This window comes from Oryzias latipes, chromosome 5, assembly GCF_002234675.1.
Source record: "Oryzias latipes chromosome 5, ASM223467v1".
Lineage (NCBI taxonomy): Eukaryota > Metazoa > Chordata > Actinopteri > Beloniformes > Adrianichthyidae > Oryzias > Oryzias latipes.
Window position 1 is genome coordinate 30,125,699 of NC_019863.2, and position 24,891 is coordinate 30,150,589.

Consider the following 24,891-nt stretch of genomic DNA (forward strand, 5'->3'; position numbering starts at 1 on the left):
ATACTGCTGTCTGTCCGTCAGGAAGTCTGTGATCCACCTGCAGGTGGAGTCAGGCACATTCATCTTGGAGAGTTTTTAATACTAAAGATGTATGAAAGACATACCGAAAAAATATGTCTTTCAGTGTTTAACTGGCTGTCTTTGGATTATGCATGCCTGAGTAATGACCATTCTTACTCCTCATCTCTCTGTTCACTGCTTGCTAATTTACATAGCAGGGGTCCCAGCAGGAGGGGGCGGGGTTGTAACACGACTCCTTCAGCAGAGCCAGGCTGAGAGAGGCTTTGACATGTAAGATGTTAGATGTTAGAATGCCAGATGTTAGAATGACCAGTTCATTTTATATCTATGAAAATATTCAGGTAGCTATGGGACATGTTCAGCTTTAGGTCTGTGAAAATTGGTGTCGATTGTTGAAACATAAGTTACCATAAAAAAATGTTTGTTTGGAGTCTAGACAGATTTAACACAGGTTTTTGGATGAAAAGGATTTTTTATAAATCATCTGTTACACTTTTAAGTCTGAAAAAAATATGGAAGGCAGCAAACACAGATCCCTACCGTTTTTAATTTTTTTGTGCTGATATTTGAAAGATAAGTTATGCAAAAAAATAGGTGTTTGCAGTTTTGCCTAAAAAGACGTTTTCGGACCTTTTTGGATGAAATGATGTCTAAAAGTTCACCTGTAACTTCAATAATTCTGAATTTTTTTAGGAAGCAGTAGCACATAAATGCCTATGAAAGTTGAATTCTTGGTGCTGATAACTTAAACAGAATTTATGCTAAAAATCTTTGTTCAGTCCAAAATTTCATTAAAAAAATCAAGTGATGAAGTTTCTCGTAGACCCTATAGTGTTACATATCAAAGCTGGAGGTTATTAAAGGCATCTAATTCTGAAATCTCAGCTTCCTGAGACAAACGGCTGATTTATAATAAATTTCTATTATTTGGGTGCACATAATCGACCACTTCCTGTTACGCAGGCACCGTCAGGTGTACACCCATGAAACTTTACATGATGAGAGAGGACCCTTCTGAGTATCTCCAGTTTTAATTTCATGCACATCGGACAAAGCAAAGAGAAAATACAGGGCAGAATGTGCCCAATGCAATAACTAGGTGGCGCTATAGAGCTCGTCCAAGATTGTCATATCCATGGGTTCAGAATAGAAGCTTCATCATATCCATTGAATTTCAGTGAGATTGGACAAGGAATGTGCACGTGAGAGCAACTTTTGTGTGCACGGCGAGACGCCCAACTTCGCCGCTCTGTCACGACCACACCCCTGCGTGGAAAGTTATGGCTTTTTATCAGAGTAAACTTCAATGGCTTTTCAACAGGTGGACATCATTTTCAGGTGTGTCGGCTCATCCTACTTGGAGCAGTGATGCTCCAAGTCAAACATGTCATTTCCTGCTGCCAGCAGGTGGCGCTACACTTGTTCCAGATTCTTCCACTGCAGATGTGTTCAAAGTCAGACTACAATCATGCATATCAACTTTGGATCAGATTGGATTTTGCATGGCTGAGTAATGGCCATTTTTCTTTTCATGGCGTGTTTTCAAAATGACCTCCAAGTTCGACGCGCCGCCACGGTCACAAACATCCGTAATACCTTTAAAGCTTCGCAATTTAACATCGGACATGTGTTTAGTTTACAAAACCAAAGTTTGGAGTCATTATTCATAAATCTCTAGGAGGAGTTCGTTCTAGAAGGAGGCCTACAAATGTCCAAAATAGAGCAAAAATGACATATTGACACCAATATAGCAGACTTCCTGTGCGACTGACAGCTTGGTCCCAAGAGACTTTTTTGTAGGTTTCCATCTGATGAACATGTCCTGAAAAAATCAAGCTTGTATGTCAAAGCATATGCGGGGGCTCGGGACAAATGTCACTGTAGGTGGCGCTGTCGAGCCGTTTTTGTGCGCCCATGCCAATCTCCTGTAAAATACGAAATTTTTCGCGACTCCTGATGTGTGTGCCAAATTTGGTGAGTTTTGGGGTATGTTAAAGGCCTCAAAAAGGCGACTCTTCCGTAGGAAGAAAAAGAATAATAATAATAACTCTTACAGATACAATAGGGTCCTTGCACTCCGTGCTCGGGCCCTAATAATAACTCTAACAGATACAATAGGGTCTTTGCACTCCGTGCTCGGGCCCTAAATACTAAAATGAACTAACAAACTGACTAAGCTATACTTGCATCCCTGCCCTTAGACCCCCATTCGCGGTAAGGAAAAACTCCCAAAAAAAACGGATTCCGGAAAAAACGAAGAAACCTCAGGGGTGCCCACATGAAGGAGGGATCCTCCCCCAGGACGGACAGGCGATTAACCAGAACTCTTAGAGAAGAATTAACTTATCTAAATCTACAACTACAAATATAAAGTCCAGCAGACGAGCTTCATCCAGCTGTGGTTGGGGGGACAGTCAAAGGCGCGAGTCGAGCCGGAGACAGGAACCACAGCCAGGTGTAGGAGCAGGAGGAGAGACGAGGTACTCGGTCAGGTACAGAGCAGAGACGAGCCAGAGACGAGCCAGAGGCAGGATCCACAGCCAGGTGTAGGAGCGGGAGCAAAGGCGAGGTAAACGGTCAGGAACTGGAGCACGGATGAGCCAACTGGAGTCTGGAAGCACTCCCACTCCCCAGGAGGGGAGAGGAAAAGAGGGACAATACATGAATCGCACTGCACCAAACAGAGGCATGGAGAACTAAATGATGAATAATGATCAAGAATGGAGAAGAGAGGAAGGGTAGAAGTAGAAGAGAAAGGAGGACAGAACCCCAGTGCACCATAGTTACCCCAGCTTCAACTTCTAGCAGCCTTTTCAACAAATAGTTACTATTAAGTTTAATTTAAACAAATTAACATTAAATTAAATAATCTCTGAATACTTACTAGTCTGACAATAAGCCTGTCCAAAGAGGAATGTTTTCAGTCTAACTATGAATGTAGAAACTGAATCGGTCGACATTAAAACGCTGACTCAGAGCAACTCGGACCAGTCACTGTTGACTGACGGCGTCTGGCGTCCATGTTGCCAAAAACTGACGATGGCTGAGTTTACTTTATTTGGGTGGAGCCAGGAGTAAACCATTTACAGTGGGTGACGTCACAATTGCTCGGTCCAGTTCTCAGATACAGTCAATGACTGCAACAGAGTACCCTGAAATAATCAAATAGTTAAACATTATAATGTATCTGTTACAGGAAATGAAATGGTATTTTTATTCAATAATGATGCATTTAATGAAATGCCTGTCTGTGTGGAGTTTGCATGTTGTCCCCGTGCATGTGTGGTCTTTCTCCGGGGACTCCGGCTTCCTCCTACCATCCAAAAACATGCTTCATAGGTTCATTGGTTAATCTAAATTGCCCCTGGGTGTGCATGTGAGTGTGCATGTGAGTGAGTGTGCCCTGCGACAGAGTGGCGACCTGTCCAGGATGCCCCCTGCCTTTGCCCACAAGGGATAGGCTCCAGCAGCCCGGTGACCCCAAAAGGGACAAAACAGATTAGGAGATGAATGAATAATTCATGTACATTTGTGTTTGCTCTAACGCTGCAGCAGTTTTTACTTAAAATGATAGAATGGGAGCCGTTTTTCACTCATTTCATGTTCTTTTATTGTATTTTAAAAGCTAATAACACTGCCGTTTCCTCAACTGCTGAGGCTGAACAAACACTGAATGTAAAGGGGAAAGTGGACCGGCCCGTGCTGTTCCATCCAACAATAACAGACTCGACCCATCCAGCGGCCTAATTTCACATCCTGGACACATCTAGGACGAAATATTTTTAGTTTAGCCCACTTTAAACTCACTTTTTTCTGTATTCACGAATTTAGATGTATTTATAAATGCATGTTCCAGATTCTGTTTATGATGTTCTCGCTTTTCGAGACATACACATATAGAAAAGCATGTCGGACACCATCACCTGGATTGTCGTAAACGGGCTCCGGCTAAAGCAGGAGGCTGAATCCGCTGGTGAAACAGCCTGAAACAGGAGATCAGACCAGCCTGCAGCAGATGATCACGTCTGACAGGGCGATGCGTGGAGGGAAAAGGTCAGCCTTTTCCACACGCACAGAAAAGCAGAAGAGTTTGACAGCGGCTCTGCTTTTCTACATCAGTGTTTTCCTACCAGTGTGCCGCGAGAGACGACCAGGTGTGCCGTGAAAATAGTCACGTGGGATTTCATTTCACTTTATTTACTTCACACTGAGTAGTTAAAAAATGAAAGATCAAAAAATCCTTTTTTTTGTGTTTATTTGATTCGTATTCAGGGGGCTGTACTGTCCTTTTGCCACAACTTTGACCAGTTGCTCTCGTTTTGGAAAACGTTTGACCCCTGAAACTGTCTCTGCCAATCATTCTTGAAAGCTTAATCATATACGCCGTCAATCTAACCCATCAGACATGGTTAATATGGTTAACTTTAGATGAACATTTTACAGAAGCGCTCCAGTACGGCTTTTCCATCGCGCTAGCAGAAACACGGCGTTGCATGATTATAAGATTTTGTAATATTCTTATTACCAAATTCATTATATCTTTTCATATTATCAACTATATTTAATACAAAAGGTTTTTTTTTCCTAAATTCTTTTCAGTAAAGTAAAGTAATTTTTTATTTATCTACAAAAAAAAACATTTGGAACTTTTACTTTGAAAATAATAACTTTATTTTGAAGATGTATTTACTTTAGGTGACCGTTCTGTGTTTTTCTTTTAAGTGCTTAAAATTCAACATTATTCTGCATATTTGAGTGAAAGTTCCATTGCCCATAGTGTATTTTTACTATACAGTACTATGTATAAAGATCGCAAATCGACGATATCTGACGTTACAAAAATTTCAGGAGCAGATCACGAACATCAGAGGATTTGGATACTCGGTACAGCTCTAGTTTTTGGTGAAGTTCCATAATATGACGTTTTTTAATACACAACCTTCATTAAAAATCTTTTTTACATTTTCAGTTGCTGCTGTGCCTTGCAAGGAAAAAGTGGACGTTGGTTCGATAAAGGTTAAGCTTCAGATAAATGTTACAGAGACTCAATTCCGCTTCGCTTCAGTGTCGGCGTGAACCTCCTGCTCTCTGGGGCGACCGTGGTGCATCGGTAGGGCAGTCGACCCATGATCGTGAGATTGCAGGTTCGATTCCCGCCTTGCACGCCCATGAGTCGATGTGACCTTGGGCAAGATGCTGAACCCCACCTTGCCTCTGGTGGGAGTAGGGATGGGTATCGTTAAGGTTTTAATTGTACTACTACTCTTATTGATACTGTTTATCGATCCGGTATTTTAACGATACTCTTATTGAAACTTTTTGAGGATGAAAAATAAACAAATAAATAACAAATTAAGAGCAGAAACTGTTTTATTTCCTCATTATGCAACAATGTTTTTTTAACAAAACATTTTACTTTATACATTTTTCCAACTTGAAAAGTAAAATACCTGAAAAAATAAGTTATTCATAGAAAAATAAACAGCAATGTTTTGACATATTGCTATCATGAGGTAAATATAAAACAAATTAAATAAATGTTTGAGGTCATAAGATCGTCCCAGAGCAAGTCTTTGCTTCAACTCCCGCGGTGAAAGCTGCGTCTGAATCTGATGCCCGTGTTTCCATCTCTATGAAGCCAAAGCCCCTCCCCCGCCTCTCTATCTGCTTTTCCCCTCTACCTGTTCACCTGTTCATATCCTCTGCAGGTGAGAGTTGTTTTTTCCCGCGCCCCTCCAGTGTGTTCTACACAGAGAGCCCAAAATGCGGTCATCATAGCAGCAGGTTGACAGGACAGTCGGGGCGCTCTAGCGCAGATTTAATTAATTTTACGTGCTGCGTACTGTCTGAACAACAGCCCCGCCCCCCCATGCACACAAATTAGCGGCTGAGTAGCTCGGTTGGTAAGGTGAGAGGCTACCATGCAGGAATCTAGGGTTCGATTCCCGGAGGAGAAGAAACAATGGTACTGGGGGCAATTACCATATCAATGGCGAGTTGTTAACATCACTCAGTGAGGGTCCTTAGGCAAGACCCCTAAACGCTACCGCCTCGCGAGCCCAGTTCAGTTGCAGCTCACCGCTCCCCCAGGGGATGGGTCAAATGCGGAGAAGAATTTCCCCATTGAGGGATAAATAAAGTATCTGAAAAAATAGCCAGACAGACCTCTCCTCTTCAGCGATAATAGCGAAATTAATATCATCGTTATTTAACGGAAATTTGACTGACTTGGTGGATTGAATATGGCAGATAATGTTTATATCTTGTGGGACACACAAAAAAATGCGACTTCTCCAGTACCATAGAGGTCAGATCTTAACGATACTGAAGTCTTAAATATTGTTGCCCCGGGGCTCGTTCAACACCGGGGCTTGGTACCCATCCCTAGGTGGTAGGTTGCCGCCAGTGTTCGGCAGCGGAGCCGCCACCAGTGTGTGAATGTGTGTGTGACTGGGTGAATGGGCCTTGTAGTTAGAAAAGCGCTATATAAGTATACGCCATTTGCTCTGGTGACACTCACACCCCTGCCGCTCCCCTCGTTTTCATCCCGTCTTCCTCTTTTGTCCTCAGAATGTGAATGCCAACCCGCGGCCCACGGCCCAAGACCTGGCTGGTTTTTGGGACATGCTGCAGCTCTCCATCGAGGACATCAGCCTCAAGTTTGATGAGCTCTACCACCTCAAGTCCAATGACTGGCATCCCGCGCCATCCGCTGCTGCCCGGTCGCCCCCCGAGCGGAAGGTACTTCCCACCCATGCAGCCCAGTGCCCTGGCTGGGGTAGGAAAGCCGCCGAAACCGGCCTCTCTCCTCCCACCACCACCACCATTTCTCCCACTCTTCTTTTACCCCTGCCCCTGCGTGGGATGCACTCTAACAGGGCCTCCCTGTCCAACGCAGAGGGGCTCGAGAGGTCCCTCTAGGCATGCATGGGGAAGTAATCCTCTCAAAGAGGGCAGCTGTGTTTGGAGGAGGAAAGCCCTGCTTTGAGCATGCATGGGTCATTTTTTGGATGGCGGTTTGTTTGCCTGTTGTAATGGAGCATGGCTGAGATGCACTGGCTCTTCGTTTTTTCTTCCAGTAGGTGTGAGAGTTGGCGTGTTTTTCCGTGACGGCGGTGGAGGCGCTGCTTCTGCTTTGTGTTGTGTTTAAATGTGTTGTCCTGTGATCCCAACGTTGTGGTTTCAGTGTCTCAGTCATCAATTCATGTTTCCATTTCACGTCTCTTTGAGTTGTCCTGGATGTTTCCTTCTTTCGTGCGTGCCGTCAGTGTTGGTCATTCGAACCTTCGAGGGGAACGTCTCGTCAGAGCAGGAAGGGAAAAACAGCTGCTTTGATTTACTAAACTCACTCTTCCGCCTGTCTTTTCTCTCTCCCCCCCTCCATCACACCAGGAGGAGAGGACGGCACTCCCGGCGTCAAAAAAGCCTGGTAAGGGACGCCCGACCCTCGGCCGCGAGAAGAGCGCGGACTCTTCGTCCACGCCTTCGTCTGCTTCGGCGGAAAAGCAGAAACAAGAAGCTCGCAAGCGCCTGCTGGCTGCCAAGAAGGCCGCCTCTTTCCGCCAGAACTCAGCCACGGAGAGCGCTGACAGCATCGAAATTTACGTCCCCGAGGCCCAGACTCGCCTTTGAGAGGAGCCCCGAAAGACAAACGGGACTTCAATGAGCTGCACGGAGTCCAACCGAGAGGGCATGACCCCCGATTCAAAGGCTGGTCCTGGTCGAAACGGAGAACCAAACATTTGTGGACTTGAGAGGCTGAAGACCTCAGCTGATGGACGTTTTCTCTTCTTACTATTCTTGATATAAAATTAAAATAAAGAGGCTGTTGGTAACTAAACAACAATAGGTCAAATATTCTATATGAAGACTGTTTTAAAAGTTCCTGTATCTTGGCTATAAGATTTATTAGGTGGTCAGAAGTAAAGCGTTAATGCTTCTGTCTCTCACTGGCTTGCTCTCTTCCCAGATCACTGGCCATCTCGTAGCTTTGCACAGCACCACCTTGTGGCCATCACACACACTGCACACAATCTACACATCGTCTTCCTTGTTTTTTTCATGTTTCATAGTATGAGATTTGTCAAAAATGCTTTTAATTCAGACTTTAATAGATCATGGTGGCATATTAAATTGAAAACTGAAGTTTAGGAATTTGCTTTTTAGACTGTTGTTGGTGCCCAAATATTTTGTGTTTTTGTCACTGCTGACAGGTGAAACCTCAGAATGAATTTGTTTAAAAGCACATCCCAATCTTAGCTATTTATTATAATAGGTTGTATGTGTTGTAACTGCTGTCCCGTTTATTCAGTAAAAATACTTATGGAACTTTGAGTTTGACACCAAAATACATTTCTGTCAGCGTGATTATTCTGGGCCACGATTAGCTTCATTTGGTTTTTAAGACTACTTTTCCCCCCTAATAGATATCAAAATGGAAAAAGGAAAAAGAGTGTATTGAAGGGGAGAGGTGCATCATTCAATTGTGGTCGCTTTTGTTTTTTTGCTGATCGCCATGGAAGCCAAAGATGAGTTCCCTGTCTCAAATTCAGGTGGTGTGTTGAGATGACAGCAGCAGCAGTTGACTGTGAACACACATGCGGTGGCGGGTGTACGACAAACTCCAGAGTGTTTATGCACACGAAGCAGGAAGCTTTCCACCAGATCTGCCACAGCAGCAGTTGCTCCAAACATCAACATCTACGGAGAAACCTGGTTTCCCATTCGTTGCATTGGCTTGAAGGGCCGTCATGTGTTTTAGAACATTTTCCCTCCTATGTGTCGTTTCCAGATGAAATGTTTTTTGCTGAAAGGTGTTTGTCTTCCAGTTGCTTCCGTTTAGTGAAGAAACTCTCGTCTCCCATGTCGACATGCTAACACAGGTGACCTCCTGTCTTTCTCTGAGTTAAAACAGGAGAGCCCGAGAAGCAGCATCCTTCTTCTAGTGAGCTTTCCTTTGTTTGTTCGTTGTGTTTGCCTGCAGGAGAGGAAAAATGCCCCAGAGGTGTCAGTGGGCAGCTGCCTGATTGTTGTCAATTGACCCCACCTCCCTTTCTGTGTCAGCGTCGTTCGCACCCAAAGGCCTTTTGTGAGCCTGATTTGATTACTAACGGCCACTAAAATACTCTGTCCTTTCAAAAAAAAATTTAATAAGAAGCTAATGTGGTTAAAATCCTTAAGAATAATTAAAATGATTTTTTTCTTCTCACCCTTGTGGACGAACCCAAAGTACATCCCAACAGAGAAAAAGCTGCCATGTGAGCCGACCACGTCCAGGTGAAAGTTGACACTTTTCCGATGTGCTGACGGCTGGATGTGTGAACTGCCCGACCCTCGTCTGCGGCTTTACCGAAAGACAAAAGAAAGCTCATCTCATGCATTGGAGCAATATCCACATGCATTTCTGAGGAAGGAGTAATCAGAGCTCCACGGTGGGGGGTGGGCCGTCCCTGCAAAGGCGCTGATTTCAGGATGATAATGCCCCCCCCCCATGCGCAGGCTTTGACGGCTCTCACCTTTTAAAGAATGCTTGAGGTGGAAACTGGTGTGCTTGAGGTTCAAAATCGTTTGTTGTGCAGCATTTTTCATTGATGTTAGAAACACGAATGTCCAAAACGGCAGTCGAAATGCTTTCAGCAAAACTATGCATCCTTTCTTTATAATTTTTTAACTTTTTTGCTGATCTAATAAACTTTATTCATGTTGACTGTTTGCTTCAAAGGAGGGGAGGCCAAAAGGTGTTAAATCATTGCTAAAAAAACATTCAAATATTTGCTTTCCAAACTGTTGACAGGGTCAAGGGGCGGAGTTTGTATCACCTGAAATATGATGTAGCAAAAGTGTTTAAAGAGATAAATGTTGTTGAAGCAAGCACACATTTAAAAGAGTAGACTATGTTTTATTAAATTACTACATCTGTCACACATAGCGTGGGGGGGGGGGGTCCTAAAGGTACAAATCAAGTTGTGTGTGTGTGTGTGTGTGTGTGTGGAGGAGATAAAGATTCCTGCTCACTGTACTTCTTCCTGTATTATTTAAAGTGGGGGGCAATGACGGAGTGAAAGGTTTCTGCAGTCCCCTTTTTTGCTTCACATCCTCTGTAAATATGAACCATATTTTACAAAGCTGTGGATCTATTTATACAACTTGAAGTTTGTTCACGTGTTCAATGCAGAAAAATGATGTTCAATAAAATGCACATGATTCTTCTCAGAACCGTTGAGGCTTTTTGGGAAGGTTTACAGACTCTTATTTTGAAATATTTTACAAATTAAAACGATTAAAATGTGTAGGACCTGGTGGAAAATAATGTAAATCATAAAAAAAAAAAAATAATAAGCATCTAAAGGTTCTTCCATTGAAGAGATAATAAATGCACCCTAAGATTAAACAAAAATGCTTCACTGTGTCTCCACAAAGGAGCTGCAGAGAAGACATTAAAAAATATAAATCCATAAAAAAAATCAAAGCAATTATCAAGGGTAATTATAATAGATAAATATAAGGGAGACAAGATTTGTTTTGCTTTTTTCAACCACAATTGATTATTTTCAGTGCTTATTTCTTCTGGATGAAGCTCGACTGCTGGACTATTTAAACATGTAGTTGTAGAGTTTGATGAGCTAAGCTTGATGAGAGTTCTGGTAGATCGCCTGTCCGTCCTGGGGGAGGATCCCTCCTTCATGTGGACACCCCTGAGGTTTCTTCTTTTTTTCTGGAATCCTTTATTTTAAGGAGTTTTAGTTTACTTTAGCCATTAACTATTGAATTCTATGATTTCATGTTCATTATACAATTACTGGTATAAACCCACTGAGACGACAATTGTTGTATTATTGGGCCATATACCGGTAAATAAAATTGAAGTGATTTAAATTTCTTGTAATTCTCTAAAACAATACAATACTGTTAGTTTACATTTAAGTTTAGTTTGAATTAAAAAAAAAAACTTTTTGAACAAATTATCACTTGTTGTTAAAATTCTGTTTATGATGTTTATTTTTAATTTGATTAGTTTTATACCTGTTTTTCACTATTGTGATTTTTAGGATAAATAAATCCAGATTACTGGGTTTACTGGTAGATGAGTGTCTTCACATGTGTCTGAGTTTAAAGTCCAGTCATCTTCTGATCCATTGTAAAATTGTTTCCAGCGGTCGTTTGATTATGATTATGCCGTTTTAAGCCAAACTCATAAAATCAGTGTCGTTTTCTAGGCCATAGTTTCTGCAGAGCGGCAGTGGTTGATTTGAAATTTACTTCTGAGTTGGAACGGAGTAAGCCTGCCCTCCTTTCCAATCATCCCTTCTTTTTTTTTTACACTCTCTCCCGCTAACTTACAGCCCCTTACAACCCCAACCTAACATTATCGGTGGAACAAAAATGGTGTTTTTGTTCCATCCAGGCATACAGTTTAGGGACAGATCGCTGTCATGGCTAAATGTTTAAGACTTAAACTTTTTTTTCAATTTCCAATATTTATGTAAGTCTCGAAACTTTCTGCCGGGACTGTACAAGCAGGCATCGGAATGGAGCTGATCAGGGAGCAAAAACGTCACAAATACACTCTTTAAGACGCTTTTTTCCCCTGTCTGCTCCTGAATTCACAATGATTTAATCAAAGAAATGCAGCTCTAAGATACATTTTCTTTATATGTGTCATCCATCATCAGAAAAATGATACAAGAACATGTTAAAACACACCAAAATGAATCCTATAAGCCAGAATTCCTGGCTGAATATTCCACAAATGTTTTGGTTTTACTCTCTCACGCGGAAATGTAAATGTTTGTTCAAAGGAATCATTTATTCTAATTATCCCGTATCCTGCAGCAGCCTTCAGGAGGATTAAACGTGGCAAACTTTCTTTTTTTTTTTTTTGTTTTAACTAAAAATAGCATTTCAGTGAGAATCTGCGCTATATTCTGAATGAAAGGGTTTCACCGTCAATCACTGTCCAACCGTTGTTTGGAGGAGCGTCGTGATTGGCTGGCCGCGACGCCGGAGGCTCCATCCTCCAATCTGATTGGCTAAAGGCAGTCCAGGGGGCGGGAGCTTTTCAGCTGCGACTGTCAAGATTGGCAAAGTGCTGGCGCTGCTGCTGCTGCTGCTGCAGGTAAAACAAACGAGCGACAGGAGGAGAAAAAAAAACAACAAAACATTCGGCTCGGCAGCGAGACCGCAGAGTTATGGAAGCGTGGGAGCCGCTTCGGGACGAACACGAGCAGGAAACGGACTCGTAAACGGGCGGAGAAGCGCAACACCTTCGACAGCGTGGAAGAAAGTGTCAACCATCGTCGCGTCCGTCCACGCTTTGTGCTGCAAACAACTTGGACAGCTGCGCGTTTTTCGAGCCATCATCAACAAAGAATGAAGGCACTGAAACGAGGTGAGCCCGCGCGGGACGCGGTTTTTTTTCCGGGATCCTGCGTCCACTCCGCGAGTTTTATTTGTATTTCTTTTTCTTTCTTTTTTTTGTGGAGGGGGGGTTTCGCGTGCTCGCTCGCTCGCTCTCGTGTCTGCTTCGGAGCTAAGCAGCTAGTTATCCGTGGAGGCAGCAGGCTGCAGGCAGGCATGGTGTCCATCTGGCGGAGCGACATGCGGGAGGCTGTGCGCTCCTGACTGTCTGTCTGCCTCCTTTGTGCGCCCCAGATGGCTCCGAACATCTGAATCATGGCTCCGTTTGGGGAACTTTAGTCGACAGTTGTGTTTGTTTTGAAAAAGGATTTAATTTTTTAAACTTCGTCTGGCTGTTATTTTTATTTTATTTTTTATTTTGTAATTTTTTTTCCCCCCTCTAACGGTCAAATTCAAACCTGAAAGCGGGCAGACCATGAATCAAGTTCCAAACTCTTCCAAAGCTCTTTTTTGTCGCTTTTTCTGGAACATTTCACGACATGTGATTTACTCACGTTTTATCCGAACTTGGAAACAAGAAGTTTGACAAACGGGGTCATTCCACAGTTACCTGATGGCAACTGCTTTGATTTTTTTATTAAAAGTAAAAATCTCAGAAAACTGAAACAAAACTAGACAAGAAGTGGTATTTTTATCATAGAAATCAGCAACAAGCTGCAGTGGTGGAGTGTAATGGCAGCCCATCTGCTAAAAAAAAACCAAGGGGAGAAAAAAAAGACTTTTCTGTTCTTTTCTTTTTTAAAAAAAATAAAGACAAGCTTTTATTTTGTAAGTTTGATCCCAACACATGCAGCTTCTCCTGCATCCCAGATTGAAGGAAGCAGCATGGGGCGAAAACAGCCCTCTCTGCATGGTCAATAGATTCCTGGGCCACTGGCCACTGTGATGTTGATATGCACACAATCTCCTTTGTGAGGACAGGCGCTGCCCCCGGGGGTCAGATTTCACCCAGCCCCAGAGAAAGACATTTACTGCAGGCTGCGGCCCACCCCTGGGATCAGGCATTCTCCATTTTTGAGGGGAGATTTCCTTCAGCCACCAACTGTGGGCTGGAAAATTTCAAGCTTTGTGTTTACACATGCTGCTTTTGTCGCTCTATGAGTTGAATTCAAACTATTTGTTGGGTTTTTAAGTGGTACAGAGTTTTTTGAATTACCTGGAATAATCTCTCTGATCACCAAAAAAAAAAAACAACAGTGAATTTTTCCTGTGCGTCAATTTTGTGCTTTTATTATGAAGTTCTGATCTTTGATGTTTCCTTCAGCTTTGGAGGAAGACTACCGCCCGGAGCAGGAGCACTCCTCCGCCGTGTCGGACAGCGATGACGGCTCCCCTCTTGACCTGTCGGGAAGAGGGCTCCTTGGGAAGCGCCGTCGTCGTGGCAACCTGCCAAAGGAGGCCGTGCAGATTCTCAGAAGTTGGCTGTACGAGCACCGCTTCAACGCCTACCCATCGGAGCAGGAGAAACTCAGCCTGTCGGGCCAGACCAGTCTGTCTGTGCTACAGGTGAGGACGGTTATTTTTACCCGCAGCTCTCGCCGTGTAGCGTGCCGCGCGCGGTATGCCTGGTCAGCTGTATTTTTTTCACATCTTCCCAGTCGTCGCCGTTTCACTTTTGTTACGTAAGCGGCAGTCGCTTCCTCTTTCCGTTCTCGCAGACGGCCCACCTGCGCTCTTCTGCGGAGCTGTGGGAGGTGGATGCAGCAGAGCTTCTTGTTATGTAGTCACTTTACTGGAATGCCTCTGTGGCTCAGCATATTTGAGCTCAGACTTTCATTACTCCCAGCTGTCTGAGTGCTCTCATCCATCTGTCTGGTGACCACTAGAGGGAGCCGTCGGACTCTCTCAGACCCAATGAACTGCTAATTGGAGCCAAATGTCTTGAATGATTTTAGATCTTAAATGTGACGCCTGAGTTGTAGGGTGGAGTTTTCTTCGACGCGTCATCTTGGTTCATGTTGGAAACTCCCCTTGTCTTCACAGATCTGTAATTGGTTCATCAACGCTCGGCGCCGCCTGCTCCCCGACCTGCTCCGCAAAGACGGCAAAGACCCGACCAAGTTCACCATTTCTCGCAAGGTCGGCAAAAGCGAGGCGTCGTCTCCCGCAGAAGGGGCCGGCTCCCTGGAGGCGGGCGCTTCGACGAGCGCCGCTCAGCAGCGCCCGTCTGTGATCCGCTCCACCCCCACGTTGGACCTCAGCCTGCTGGGAAACACGGCCACGGCCATCCTGACGGGAGCGGGCTACCCGGGGAAGGGGGGGTCTGTTCAGGCGCTCATGAAGCTGGACACTCAGAGCCTGCTGAAGGAAGCGGAGGAAAGGGGGGCGCAGTTGGCTGCAGGGGCCAGCCCCTCCGGCGGTCTTTTCAACACACCTCCCCCGACTCCCCCTGAGCTGTACCCCACCCAGGACTTCAGCGATCTGAGGCTCCTGGTGGATGCAGCTCTGCAGAGGGCGGCCGAGCAGGAGAAGCTGAAGGAGAACAAACCTCCGGAGGTCCTGAAGGCAGAACTGGTGGACACAAAGATGGCGGCTTACAGGAAGGACATGGGCCCCACTCCACCCCCAGAGGAGCAGGTCATGGACCCCTCCAGGGTGCAGAGTCTGATGGAGAGAGCTATGGCCGTTCCAGATGTCAAGTCTCCTGTAACGTCTGTACCGGCTCCAGTCTTCCTCTCAGCTTCGAGGATGTCTCCTCTTCCTCTGAATAAGGTCATATGGAGCCCCGTGGAGAGATCATCCAGCCCCGACCAGCCGCAGCTCAATCTGCCAGCCTTAGTGCCGATGTCTGCTTTAGTCCTGGAGCTGCCAGATCCCAAAAAACCGGCCTTCCCCTCAGCCCCGCCGGCCTCCTCCTCAAACGCGCCTCCCATCTCGTGTCTGGAAGGCGTATCGGAACCAGCAGCGGAGCCGGTCCTGGCATCTGGCTCCACTTCAGCGTCGGCTAAAAGTCTGGACTCGGCCCAAACTCCGGTCGTCGCCCCTCCGGCGGCCTCCGTCGCCGTCCCACTTCACCTGCCGTTCTTCCCGCCCCTCTCCATCCCGCTGACCGCCTCCTCTGCCTCCCAAGGCCCGGCGCCTGCCTCTGCAGCCCTGTCCACGTCTGCGATGACCCCCCTTCTGGGCCTCACCCCCCACCTCCCTCCTGCTCTGCAGCCCTCCTCCACAAGCAGCAGCGCTTTACAGAGGAATTTGGCCGTGGAGCCCGGCGTTTGGAGCATGGCTCACGCCAACACCCTACAGATGGTAAAGACCCCCGTCACCCCGGTGTGGGGGGGGCCCCAGCACAACCTACACAAAATGAGGGAACCTGTGAATTAGGGTCTTACCTGCATGAGCACCACAGACTTTCTTGGACTTGTGTACATAACTGCGAGAATGTATTTTCCTCCTCTTCCTCCTGACGGCTGCAGAGGGTCTTTCATCCTTTAAAACCCCGTCAGACGGCAGTTTCTGCGTCTCCACATTCCACACGGTAAACGTTTCGTAAAGAGAACAGTTTGGATTTTCCCTGGCTTGTATTGTCGTAGTCGTCAGCGCAGCAGAGTCGTTTTTTTTTTTTTTTTTTTTCTGTTGACCTGCTGGACTTGATTGAATGTAGAAGAACCGTTTGTGGCATTGAATTCACCCTTTTTTGACCAGTTTTTGCCTGTTTTTTTGGTTTTATGCCCTCAGTTTTTGTTATACTTACCCCTGGATCACCACCCCCCCCTTTTTTTTATATATATTTTTTTAATATTCTTCAGTCTTTCTGAAATGTCACGACAGTTGCTCTCTTGTGCCAAATCATAACTGTATTCCCGTGTTTGCTTTTTCACATCTCAAAGCTCTGTTCAAACTCTCACAGGTAAAGTTGAGTAGAGAAGTAGTGCAGAATACGACTTTATATGTTTTGGAGGATAGAAACATTAAATTATCCACATTTTGGGGTTTCTGTGTTGCATAAAAAAAGAAAAAAACAACGCTTCAACTAAACTAATGTAGCTGTTTTTGTACAAGATCCTGGTTTTTCTTCCTTTTTTTTTTGTTCAGAGATAGTTTCTAATCATCCATAAGGCTGTAGTTTCTGTGAAACTGTTAGGGTTAACCATGAAGCTGAATGCTACCATGATAGTATCTATTGCCAGTAGCAGTGTGTGGAGTCTGTTCCTGTTGCAGAAAGTGTTAGATGAATCCTCAGTACTGTCAGGCTTAGCGGTGACGCAGAGCTTCAAGCAACCATCTCTACGGTTTTTCAGGTAGAAGCTGTTGAAGTGTGATGTGGGGTCAAGCAAAGACCGCAATGATTTATTTTTTCCTCGTTTTTTAATTATTTTTTTTCTAGCTCCGTTTCCTCATCTGTTGGCGTTCAGCTACATGTCATGTGTTTTCTGCCGCCGATGCTCCGTATGCATTTATACCTCACGTTACCGTCGCGTGCAGAGCACCGTGTTGAGTATGTCTCTAAATGTGGATCCGTCATCCGTCTGATCAAAGGTACTGGCTGGAAAATTAGGTTTTATATGGCAATTATTCCTGGTTTTAGATGCAAACTGACACAAAGCGATGTGGTGATGTAAATAGTTGATGAACTTTTGTCTTTGTGCTGGCATTAGCTCAGTTTCCTTCCCTGAAAGTTCATGTTGTGAATGACTGTTGGCGGTCCGAGCGGCTGCTGTGCCTTAAGCTTACGTCTGAGGGATCTTCCCTCTTAACTTTGTTCCTCTTTTTGTTTTTTTTATATATTATAAACTCAATAGTCTGTGCAATACACGCCTTAAACTTTAAATGTGTTTTTGTATGAACATTTCAAAGAAATAAAGTTGAATTTTTCATAAATTTGTCTCCCAATATTTTTAAAATAATCATTTATTTATTTATTTATACAAAATAGGCGAATCACTAAAATCATAAGATTTTCATATAAAATAGACCAAATAAATAAAATAAAACGGACATTAATTTAAATTTAAACTAAATTTAAATCAATTAGTGTATATTGGCTTAACTTAAAGATCTACTCTGAAAACTGTTTTGGATATTTTTAACATTTTCTTGTTGCCTTTTTCTGACGATGGCAAACATCTTTAAAGAAAATTGGGCTCAAAATTGCATTTCTGAGAATTTTATACTCCAATTCTTGTGAATCGGGAGCAGAAAATATTGTATATTTGTGCAGCATACATTTAGTTTCTCCATGCAAAGTCTAAATTCTTCGCTCTTCTTACCTTCGTTCAGTTCTTCCCTGTGAACCGACTCGTGTGGCAGCAGAACCAGACTGGAAGGAAGATCAAGTCTTCCAGCTTCAAGTTAGGGTGTTTGGTTTAGTGTGAAACATCTCATCGATCAAAATGAATTCTGGGAGTTATACTGAAATCCATGTCTGTGGATCAGCACTGAGGTTTTGGTAAAGTTTAGCATCTGGTGTGGACTGAAGAAACTGGTGGGAAGGAAGAAGCGGCTTCTCTGGTTCACAGCACTGCACACCAACAGCACAATGTACTGATAGAACAAGGGTCTTCAGGTGTGCTGCATCACTGAGCTCCAGGGAGGGGATCGTCCCAACCTGTAACTTCACCAGCCTAAGGACCAACGGGGGCCAACAGTTCAGGTTCACCTCAAAGTTTGGATGTTTAAGAAATGTGGAGCAAAGTTTTACTGGCATCTATGAGTATAAAAGTTTGCACCAATGTGCAAACATGCCGAATTTTGTTTGGACTTTTTCACTTTGAGTCCAACTGAGGAAACATCAGAGCTTTAGGAGACGCTTGCTCCACGCAAATCTGCAAATTAGGCCTAAGATTATTTTTAAATCTAAAGTCACGCGTCATGGTAGCATGAAAATAAACGTTTTCTGCCTAAATGTGGCCACTGAATTTGTTAAAGACCTAAGTGTTCAATATTCACCCATCAAGATTCAAATTACTCATCATTGAAGTATATGTTTGTGTTTAACATGTTTTTATTTAGTTTGTACAATAAGATGAGAGTTTTCTGAAGAAGATTCATACAAATGCCGAGGACAGTTTGAGTAAAGAAACTCAAAAATGATGCTTTAAACCCTTGAATGACACAGAAAACATGGGTTTAGGGATCTGAGACATCTACAGCTTCTTTATTGGCATAAGCAGTTTGAAAACTGAAGTCCTTAAAAACAGTTTCTTGTCTGATCCCTCAACAAGAGCAATCGGGTAGATTTCAGGTTAAACAACCAATTCCTTTAAGTAGAAGAAGAGATCGTGAGCTCTACTGATTGTCAAAGTCAGAATCATTAGCTGCTTGGTTACTTCATGCAAAGAGATTACAGTGCAGGTTCAGGTGTGACTGCTGACTGGCAGGTAGAGGTGAATGTGGCCAACGCTGCGTGTCAAAGCCTCTGCATGCGCAGACAAACGCTGAAATCATCCTAGAACTGTGGATGAAGCTGCTGATCCTGCATGTTCTGAGCAAGCTTTATAACATTTCTTTGGGTTTCAAGCACATTGGCTTGACTCATTTCAACAATTCCCTTTTTACATTATTAGTTTGTTTTTGTTTTTTAACTTTTGGGACACCTGCCAATTCTTTGCTCATTTGAGGCGTTGGAACAGAAATTGGGGATCATCCGTGGTGTGCAAGGAGATGCAGGGGAGTCGTCTTCCTCCTCTACTCGTCATCCTTGTCTTTGGCTCCGTGTTTGAGGATGCGGGTGAACTCGGCGTAATTGAAATTTCCCTTTTTATCGATAGGTGCCTCCCGAAACAGCTCGTCCACCTCTTCATCTGTGAAGCGATCGCCCATCGTGGTCAGCAGCTCTCTCAAGTGGTCCTCGTGGATCACGCCTTGAGAACAAAATAACACGTTAAGGGGTTCGAGTCCCGCTTGGCGCCTGCAGAGTGGGCTTAGACCCCCACCCCCCTTACCTGATCCTTCCTCGTCAAAGCAGGCAAAGGCGTTGCGGATGACGTCCTCTGGGTCTGTCCCGTTCAGCCTCTCCCCGAACATTGTGAGGAACATGGTGAAGTTGATGGGTCCCGGTGCTTCACTCATCATTCCCTCCAGGTATTCATCAGAGGGGTTCTTACCTGAGGACGGAAACAGCTGCCAGTCATTTTCTGTTCAAGAGAACTGGACTTAATGTCCCCCCCCCCCCCCCCCCGGTGTTCCAAACAGGAAGTACCATTAAGATTTATGGGATTTTGCAAAAAAAATCTGCTAAAACTCAGCATTTCTATTTGTCAGAATAACCATTCTTACTCTGATACATTTTTTAAGAGACATACGCTAATGACACTCATTGACTGTATAACATAACTGGACAAATTGCGTGTGACGTCACCAATAGAAAATGCTTTGTTTCCGGTTCCAACCAAATAAAGTCAATTCAGTCCCCTTTTTTCCGCAATATGTCCTTTGCCATGTTTGAACCAGATGTCTTCTCTAAGCTGTGATTGACATGTCTACAGATGCCACACCACTAAAAGCATTCTTGAGAGAATCTGTCAATCAAACGCTTAGAACGTCCGATGCGAGGCCACCTACTGTTATTGAGGCCTCTGACTTGTCAATTTGTAACTAGAATAACTTGCACTACAGCAAAAAAAATCATTAAAAAAAGGATTAGCAAGAACATGTTAATAAAAGGTAGTAGAGCGAGAATGATTATTCTTACCAATTGAATGACTTTGTAATAACTGTTTATTTCTCAATGGATGTCTATGGGATTTCAGCTTTTTGGGACCAGTGGGTAATTCGTAATTGGAATGTGAGGGGGGAGGGGTTGTCCAGTCCAGTTCTCATTTACTGTCAATGGTGACACCAAAGGTTTGTTGATAAGAGTTAGTTAGGAAGTTTGTAAAAAAAAAAAAAAAAGTTGAGTGACAGTGATTGGCTATTCTACTGACTGTATCGAGAACTGGAATGAGTGTGACGCCACCCATAGAAAATGGATTACTTCCAGCTCCAACCAAATAAAGTTAACTCAGTCACCATTTTTTGGGGATATGGACGTCGCCATGTTGGAGCCCAATGTAGAGATTGGTCTAAGTCAATCTGAGTTATAGTCTCTATGGCAACCACTCACGCCAAACAGGAGTGAGTTTGTCGGAAACGGGCAACAAAAAATATGTCAATGAAACGTTTCAAACATTGGATGTGAGGGCTGGCAGGCACTGCCTACTATTATTAAAGCATCTGATTGGTCAGTTTATTACTTGAAGAACTTGCGCTACAACAAAAATATCCTGAAAAAGTTAGGATTAGCAAGAACATGTTAAAAAATGTATCAGCGCAAGAATATTTATGTTGACAAGTAGAATGACTGGATAACAGTTGTTTATTTCTCTATAAAGTCTTTGGGATTTCTGCTTCTTGGAACCAGCGGGAACTTCCTGTTTGGAACACAAGGGAGGAGGGGCCACTCAGTCCGGCTCTCATTTACAGTCAATGGGTTGGCTATGTAAAATCTATTCACCTCTAACGTAATGGAGAATGATGTCACTGAATTCAGCAAAAATTAGTGAATGGTTGGAACAAACAAGCAGCACTAAAAATCCAAACTTTAAATGTTGATGGAACCAGGCTTGGAGAGTTTCATTATTGTGAAATCATTTAACTTTGGTGTTTATTGGGGAGGTGCAGAAGTCTCCTAGTGGAGAAGCATCTACCACGAGGCCACCTCTCTATATCAGTTCAGCTTCTCGCTTTCAGCTCAAAAAGTTCATTTTGCTGTCATTTCAGTTTCAAAGATCAGACTAAGAAATCTGGTTACCCTGATGACAGCATCTGTTTGTGTTCATTAACAGATCCCTTTACTTTCATCAGCGATCGGTCGATGGTTTTAAGATAAAGATAAGATAAAGATACTTTATTGATCCCAGCTTGGGAAATTCAGTTGTTGCAGCGTCGGCGTTAGGATTTTCAGGGAGAATTGGTCTTGATCTGCCTTGTGACCATAAAAACAGCTTTTTACCCAGAGAGGCCAGCATGTCATGCAGATCCTCCTTATCGATGAAGCCGTCTCTGTTCTGGTCAATCATGTTGAAGGCCTCTTTGAACTCCTGGATCTGGGACTGGTCGAACATGGCAAAGACGTTGGAGGTGGCCCTCTGGGGACGCTTTTTGGTGGTCTTTCCCTTGGCGCGTTTGCTGGACATGGTTGCGTCTGGTTGTAGATCTGTGCAGAGAAAATAAATGTCGATTTTATTTTCATCTCCTTGTAAAGAAGACTTGCAAACATGTGGGTGGATCTTTTTATTTTTTTATTTTACATCCAAAGGAGAGAAAAATCCCACCCTTCATGAATGCCAGGTTTGAACTAAGCCTGTCCCTCTTGCATTTTTCCACCAGGATTCACCATTTTATGTGTTTTGATACACATATGGTGGACACCACTGTGACACCCAGGGGTGACAGACAGACCTGCACAAACCTGCTCTCTTGTTGGTTTAGCAGGGGAGAGAGAGGCTGAACAGACATACAAGCCACCTAGAAATACGTCAAAGGTTCTTTAAATAAGCAGATAAAATATGCCGTGGCCTGACCAAGAACTCTTATTTTCTTGTCCCACTCCAATCATCTTTTGATCTGTTGACCAGTTCAGTGGACTTGTGTTACAGTGTCCGCCCTGCGAATGGGAGGTCGTGAGCTCAAATCCAGACCGGGCCATCGCATTAAAAAGAAAAAAATGGGACCCATACCTCCCTGCTTGACACTCGGCATTAAAGGGGTTAAACCGACAAATGGTTCCCTGCCACAGCTGAGTCTGCTGCCCACTGCTTCTGCCGGGGAGGGGTCAAATGTGGAAAACACATTTCACACAGCTGGGTATGTCACAGCTGACGGGACTTTACTGTAAGAGCATTTCCAGTGGTCTTATAATTATGATTATGCCATTTTTAACAATGTGTTGTTTTCTACGACATCGTTTCTGCAGAGCTTTTTTGATCTGCAGTTTTTCATCTGCTCCTGATTCACCACGATTTGAGTAAAGAAATGCACTTTAAATCTTTATTTTCTCTGTATCATGAGAAAAATGCTACAAGAACATGTTAAAAACAAAGTTTTCATGGGAGTGGATCTTTGAGGAAGAAATTATTTTCACCAAGACATGTTTGATTAAACTCAGAATATTTAGAAAATGAAAAAATAATGTTATTATGAGATTATTTTTCTGTAAAGTAAAAAAAAAAAAGAATTTTTTTGCTACTTTTTTAGGATCTGGTTTTGCAGTGGGACTACAATGATACGAGAGAAGGTTACAAAAATTCACTCAGCGGTTTGAAACACGAGCTTAGACTGCATTAGGACAGTCGAGCTGGTAAACTGAAAGCCTCATCATTGAAGAAAAATCTATATTTTTAAAAGAACTATAACTAATAAGAAGAATGCAATACTTTTTAAATAAAAAATAACAATCAATAATACAAAATGTTTGCAAAAATCAAACAAGAAAGTGTTTTTGTTTTAAAACGTATAGTTTAATTTAGTAATATAATTGAAAAATAAAACAATTTTCCTTGAGCTTTCGTGTGTGTTAAGACATCAATATGAGGATTTTAATGCATTTTATTTGATTAACCAAAGTAAAAATGTAATTCTTCCTAATAAACCATGTGGATTATGTCAATAATGTCTTCTAAAAAACTGGATTTGACTCTTTTGGTACATCTAACGATATATTTGTTTGCTTGTCTGTCTTCTTTTAGTTTGTTTTTGCTTGCTTGAAATAAATCAACTCCAAAAATCAAGTCCAATAAAATTCCAAATGCCCTCATTTCAGTCAGACAGTCAGAGAGTACTTTCTGTTGAAACCCTTGCTGCCCCACTTCATCTCAGACCTGACAGCCTTTGGTTTCAGGCGCCCGGTCGGCGCTGAAGGGGTTTGGTGTCACTGAAGCGTGGCTGCCTCCGTGGTGCACTGATGTGTGATCCAACAAGGCTTTAGAAATAAAATGTAAACCAGCAGGTTCTGCCTTCCATTCTTTATCCTGCACTGAATTTTACAACATGGCCAATATTCAAATGAAAGCATCCCATATGCCACCACTCTTCTGCTGTGCATGCAAATGCAGCACAGCCGCTCAGGTGAATATCTGACCCCGTTTAATCGCAGAGAACGTTCATCCATATTTGGATTTCTCCTTTTCTATCTTATCTGAGACACTCTGACAAACATTTCCTGCAATTAAACGTTTGTTAGGCTGTGTTTTGCTTCTCTGCGTGCTGGATAAATGAAACCTGGAGAAGGTGTGCCCTTTCCATCCTCCGGCTCACAATCCCAAAGGAAGTTAGGAACAAAACGACATCTAGCTGAGGGTCAAAAGTTCCAGGAACAAAGGAATTCCTCAGGCTGAAGAGGCTTTCCTCTCCTGATGTAACAGTGTCACCATTAAAAAGAAATGCTATCAGTTTAAAATCCTAGAAGTTACGGAAACGAACATCAAAGACGTTCCTGATGTTATTTTGTCCTTTGGAGATGCATGTAAGGGTTCCATGAAGATCTGCATGATCTAATGAGAACAGAAAAGAGGCAGTCATCTGCTCAGAGAGCAGAAACCCTTTTGACGTCAGCAGCTGGCTGATGCACGCCGGCTTCACTTGGATCAACAATGGAGTTTGTTCTTCAAGCCCTCTGGGAGCCTTTGTGGATGCTGGTTTTCACCGGAGAGCCACAAAGCTCCTCTGTCCCTTTTGTCCAACAGGAGAACTCGGCGTAGGTTTGATATCATCAGTCAGGCTGACTTTCTCTTTCCTCAAGTCCTGCAGCATCTCAAACCTGTGCATTGATGACGTGCATGCCTCATGGAATCCCTCTGACAAATGAGCCTCTGGTTGAGGTGGGAGTAGCTGTGGACGGTTCTACACTCCCACAAACAGAACCTCCTCTGAAAGGTTTCTGCTCAACAACACAGAGAGAATCTCCATGTTTTCCTCCAGACGTAACCCATCTCTGACAGTAGAAGCCCACATCTTCCAGCATCCGTCCAGCAGGAGCTATTCCCCCAGATATTATGGAGGTCTTGCTCTTACCTTGGTTTCAGGCAGGAGTTTGAGTTAGGGAGTCCTTCTGTCTCCTGTTGTCCGTCAGCTCTGGAAGGGAAGGCAGGCAAGGCTACTGGAAAGTTTGCCTCAAGAATCAGGCTCCCAGCGGGCCCCTCCCCTCCCTGGCCCCGGCCAATGGTGAGGGCGGCCCGTCCCGCACAAACACATCCCCGGCCGGGGCCGTTTGTCCATACAAGGCAAAGGAATGCTCGGGCGGAGGAGCGCCGCCGCCGCCATGAACCCTCGCTGCTCGGGATGTTTGGGGGAAAGGCCTGGAATGACAGGAACTGCGATAAAGCTGCCTTATTTAGAGAAAAGAGCCCAAACAGCGAGAGGCTGAGGATGAAGCAGACATGGACGCGCGCGCGCTGAGAGGATGCAGGCGCGCGGCGTCTGCGCTGAAACACAACAGGCTTCCTTAAAAAGGCAGAGGAGAGTTTCACACTAGGAACC

At 43.9% G+C, this 24,891-nt stretch overlaps 3 protein-coding genes across 8 annotated transcripts in view; 2 read left to right on the forward strand and 1 right to left on the reverse strand.

The window, feature by feature from the left end:
* LOC101173932 (disks large-associated protein 4) overlaps positions 1-10,353 on the forward strand; it is a 152,079-nt gene extending 141,726 nt beyond the window's left edge. For 5 of the 6 annotated variants that reach the window (XM_020703568.2, XM_020703569.2, XM_020703571.2 and 2 more), the window contains 2 exons: positions 6,592-6,762; positions 7,414-10,353. In XM_020703568.2, coding sequence (XP_020559227.2) covers positions 6,592-6,762; positions 7,414-7,653 — 411 coding nt within the window. In that variant the 3' untranslated portion in view covers positions 7,654-10,353. Of the gene's footprint in view, positions 1-6,591; positions 6,800-7,413 lie in introns of all 6 variants that reach the window. The other variant, XM_020703572.2, reaches the window with a different exon arrangement.
* A 1,582-nt stretch (positions 10,354-11,935) lies between these two features.
* Positions 11,936-17,256, forward strand: LOC101174179 (proline-rich protein 36). Its single transcript, XM_004069289.4, has 3 exons — positions 11,936-12,409; positions 13,703-13,944; positions 14,422-17,256. Exons 1-3 carry the CDS (start codon positions 12,391-12,393, stop codon positions 15,757-15,759), a joined length of 1,599 nt encoding a protein of 532 aa, XP_004069337.1. The 5' UTR covers positions 11,936-12,390; the 3' UTR covers positions 15,760-17,256.
* Positions 17,257-18,926: 1,670 nt separating this feature from the next.
* Positions 18,927-24,558, reverse strand: LOC101167032 (myosin regulatory light polypeptide 9). The gene is made up of 4 exons (XM_004069181.3): positions 24,427-24,558; positions 21,368-21,571; positions 19,320-19,481; positions 18,927-19,238 (listed from the first exon to the last, which is right to left on the reverse strand). Exons 2-4 carry the CDS (start codon positions 21,549-21,551, stop codon positions 19,063-19,065), a joined length of 522 nt encoding a protein of 173 aa, XP_004069229.1. The 5' UTR covers positions 21,552-21,571; positions 24,427-24,558; the 3' UTR covers positions 18,927-19,062.
* Positions 24,559-24,891: the final 333 nt, after the last annotated feature.

Excerpts from the sequence above, each read along its gene's own strand:
- LOC101174179 (XM_004069289.4), top strand. Across the intron at positions 13,945-14,421 it reads CCAGTCTGTCTGTGCTACAG|ATCTGTAATTGGTTCATCAA; the intron begins GTGAGGACGGTT and ends TTGTCTTCACAG.
- LOC101167032 (XM_004069181.3), bottom strand. The coding sequence starts at position 21,551 with ATGTCCAGCAAACGCGCCAAGGGAAAGACCACCAAAAAGCGTCCCCAG. Across the intron at positions 19,482-21,367 it reads TGACATGCTGGCCTCTCTGG|GTAAGAACCCCTCTGATGAA; the intron begins GTAAAAAGCTGT and ends TTCCGTCCTCAG. Across the intron at positions 19,239-19,319 it reads CTTTGACGAGGAAGGATCAG|GCGTGATCCACGAGGACCAC; the intron begins GTAAGGGGGGTG and ends TTTGTTCTCAAG.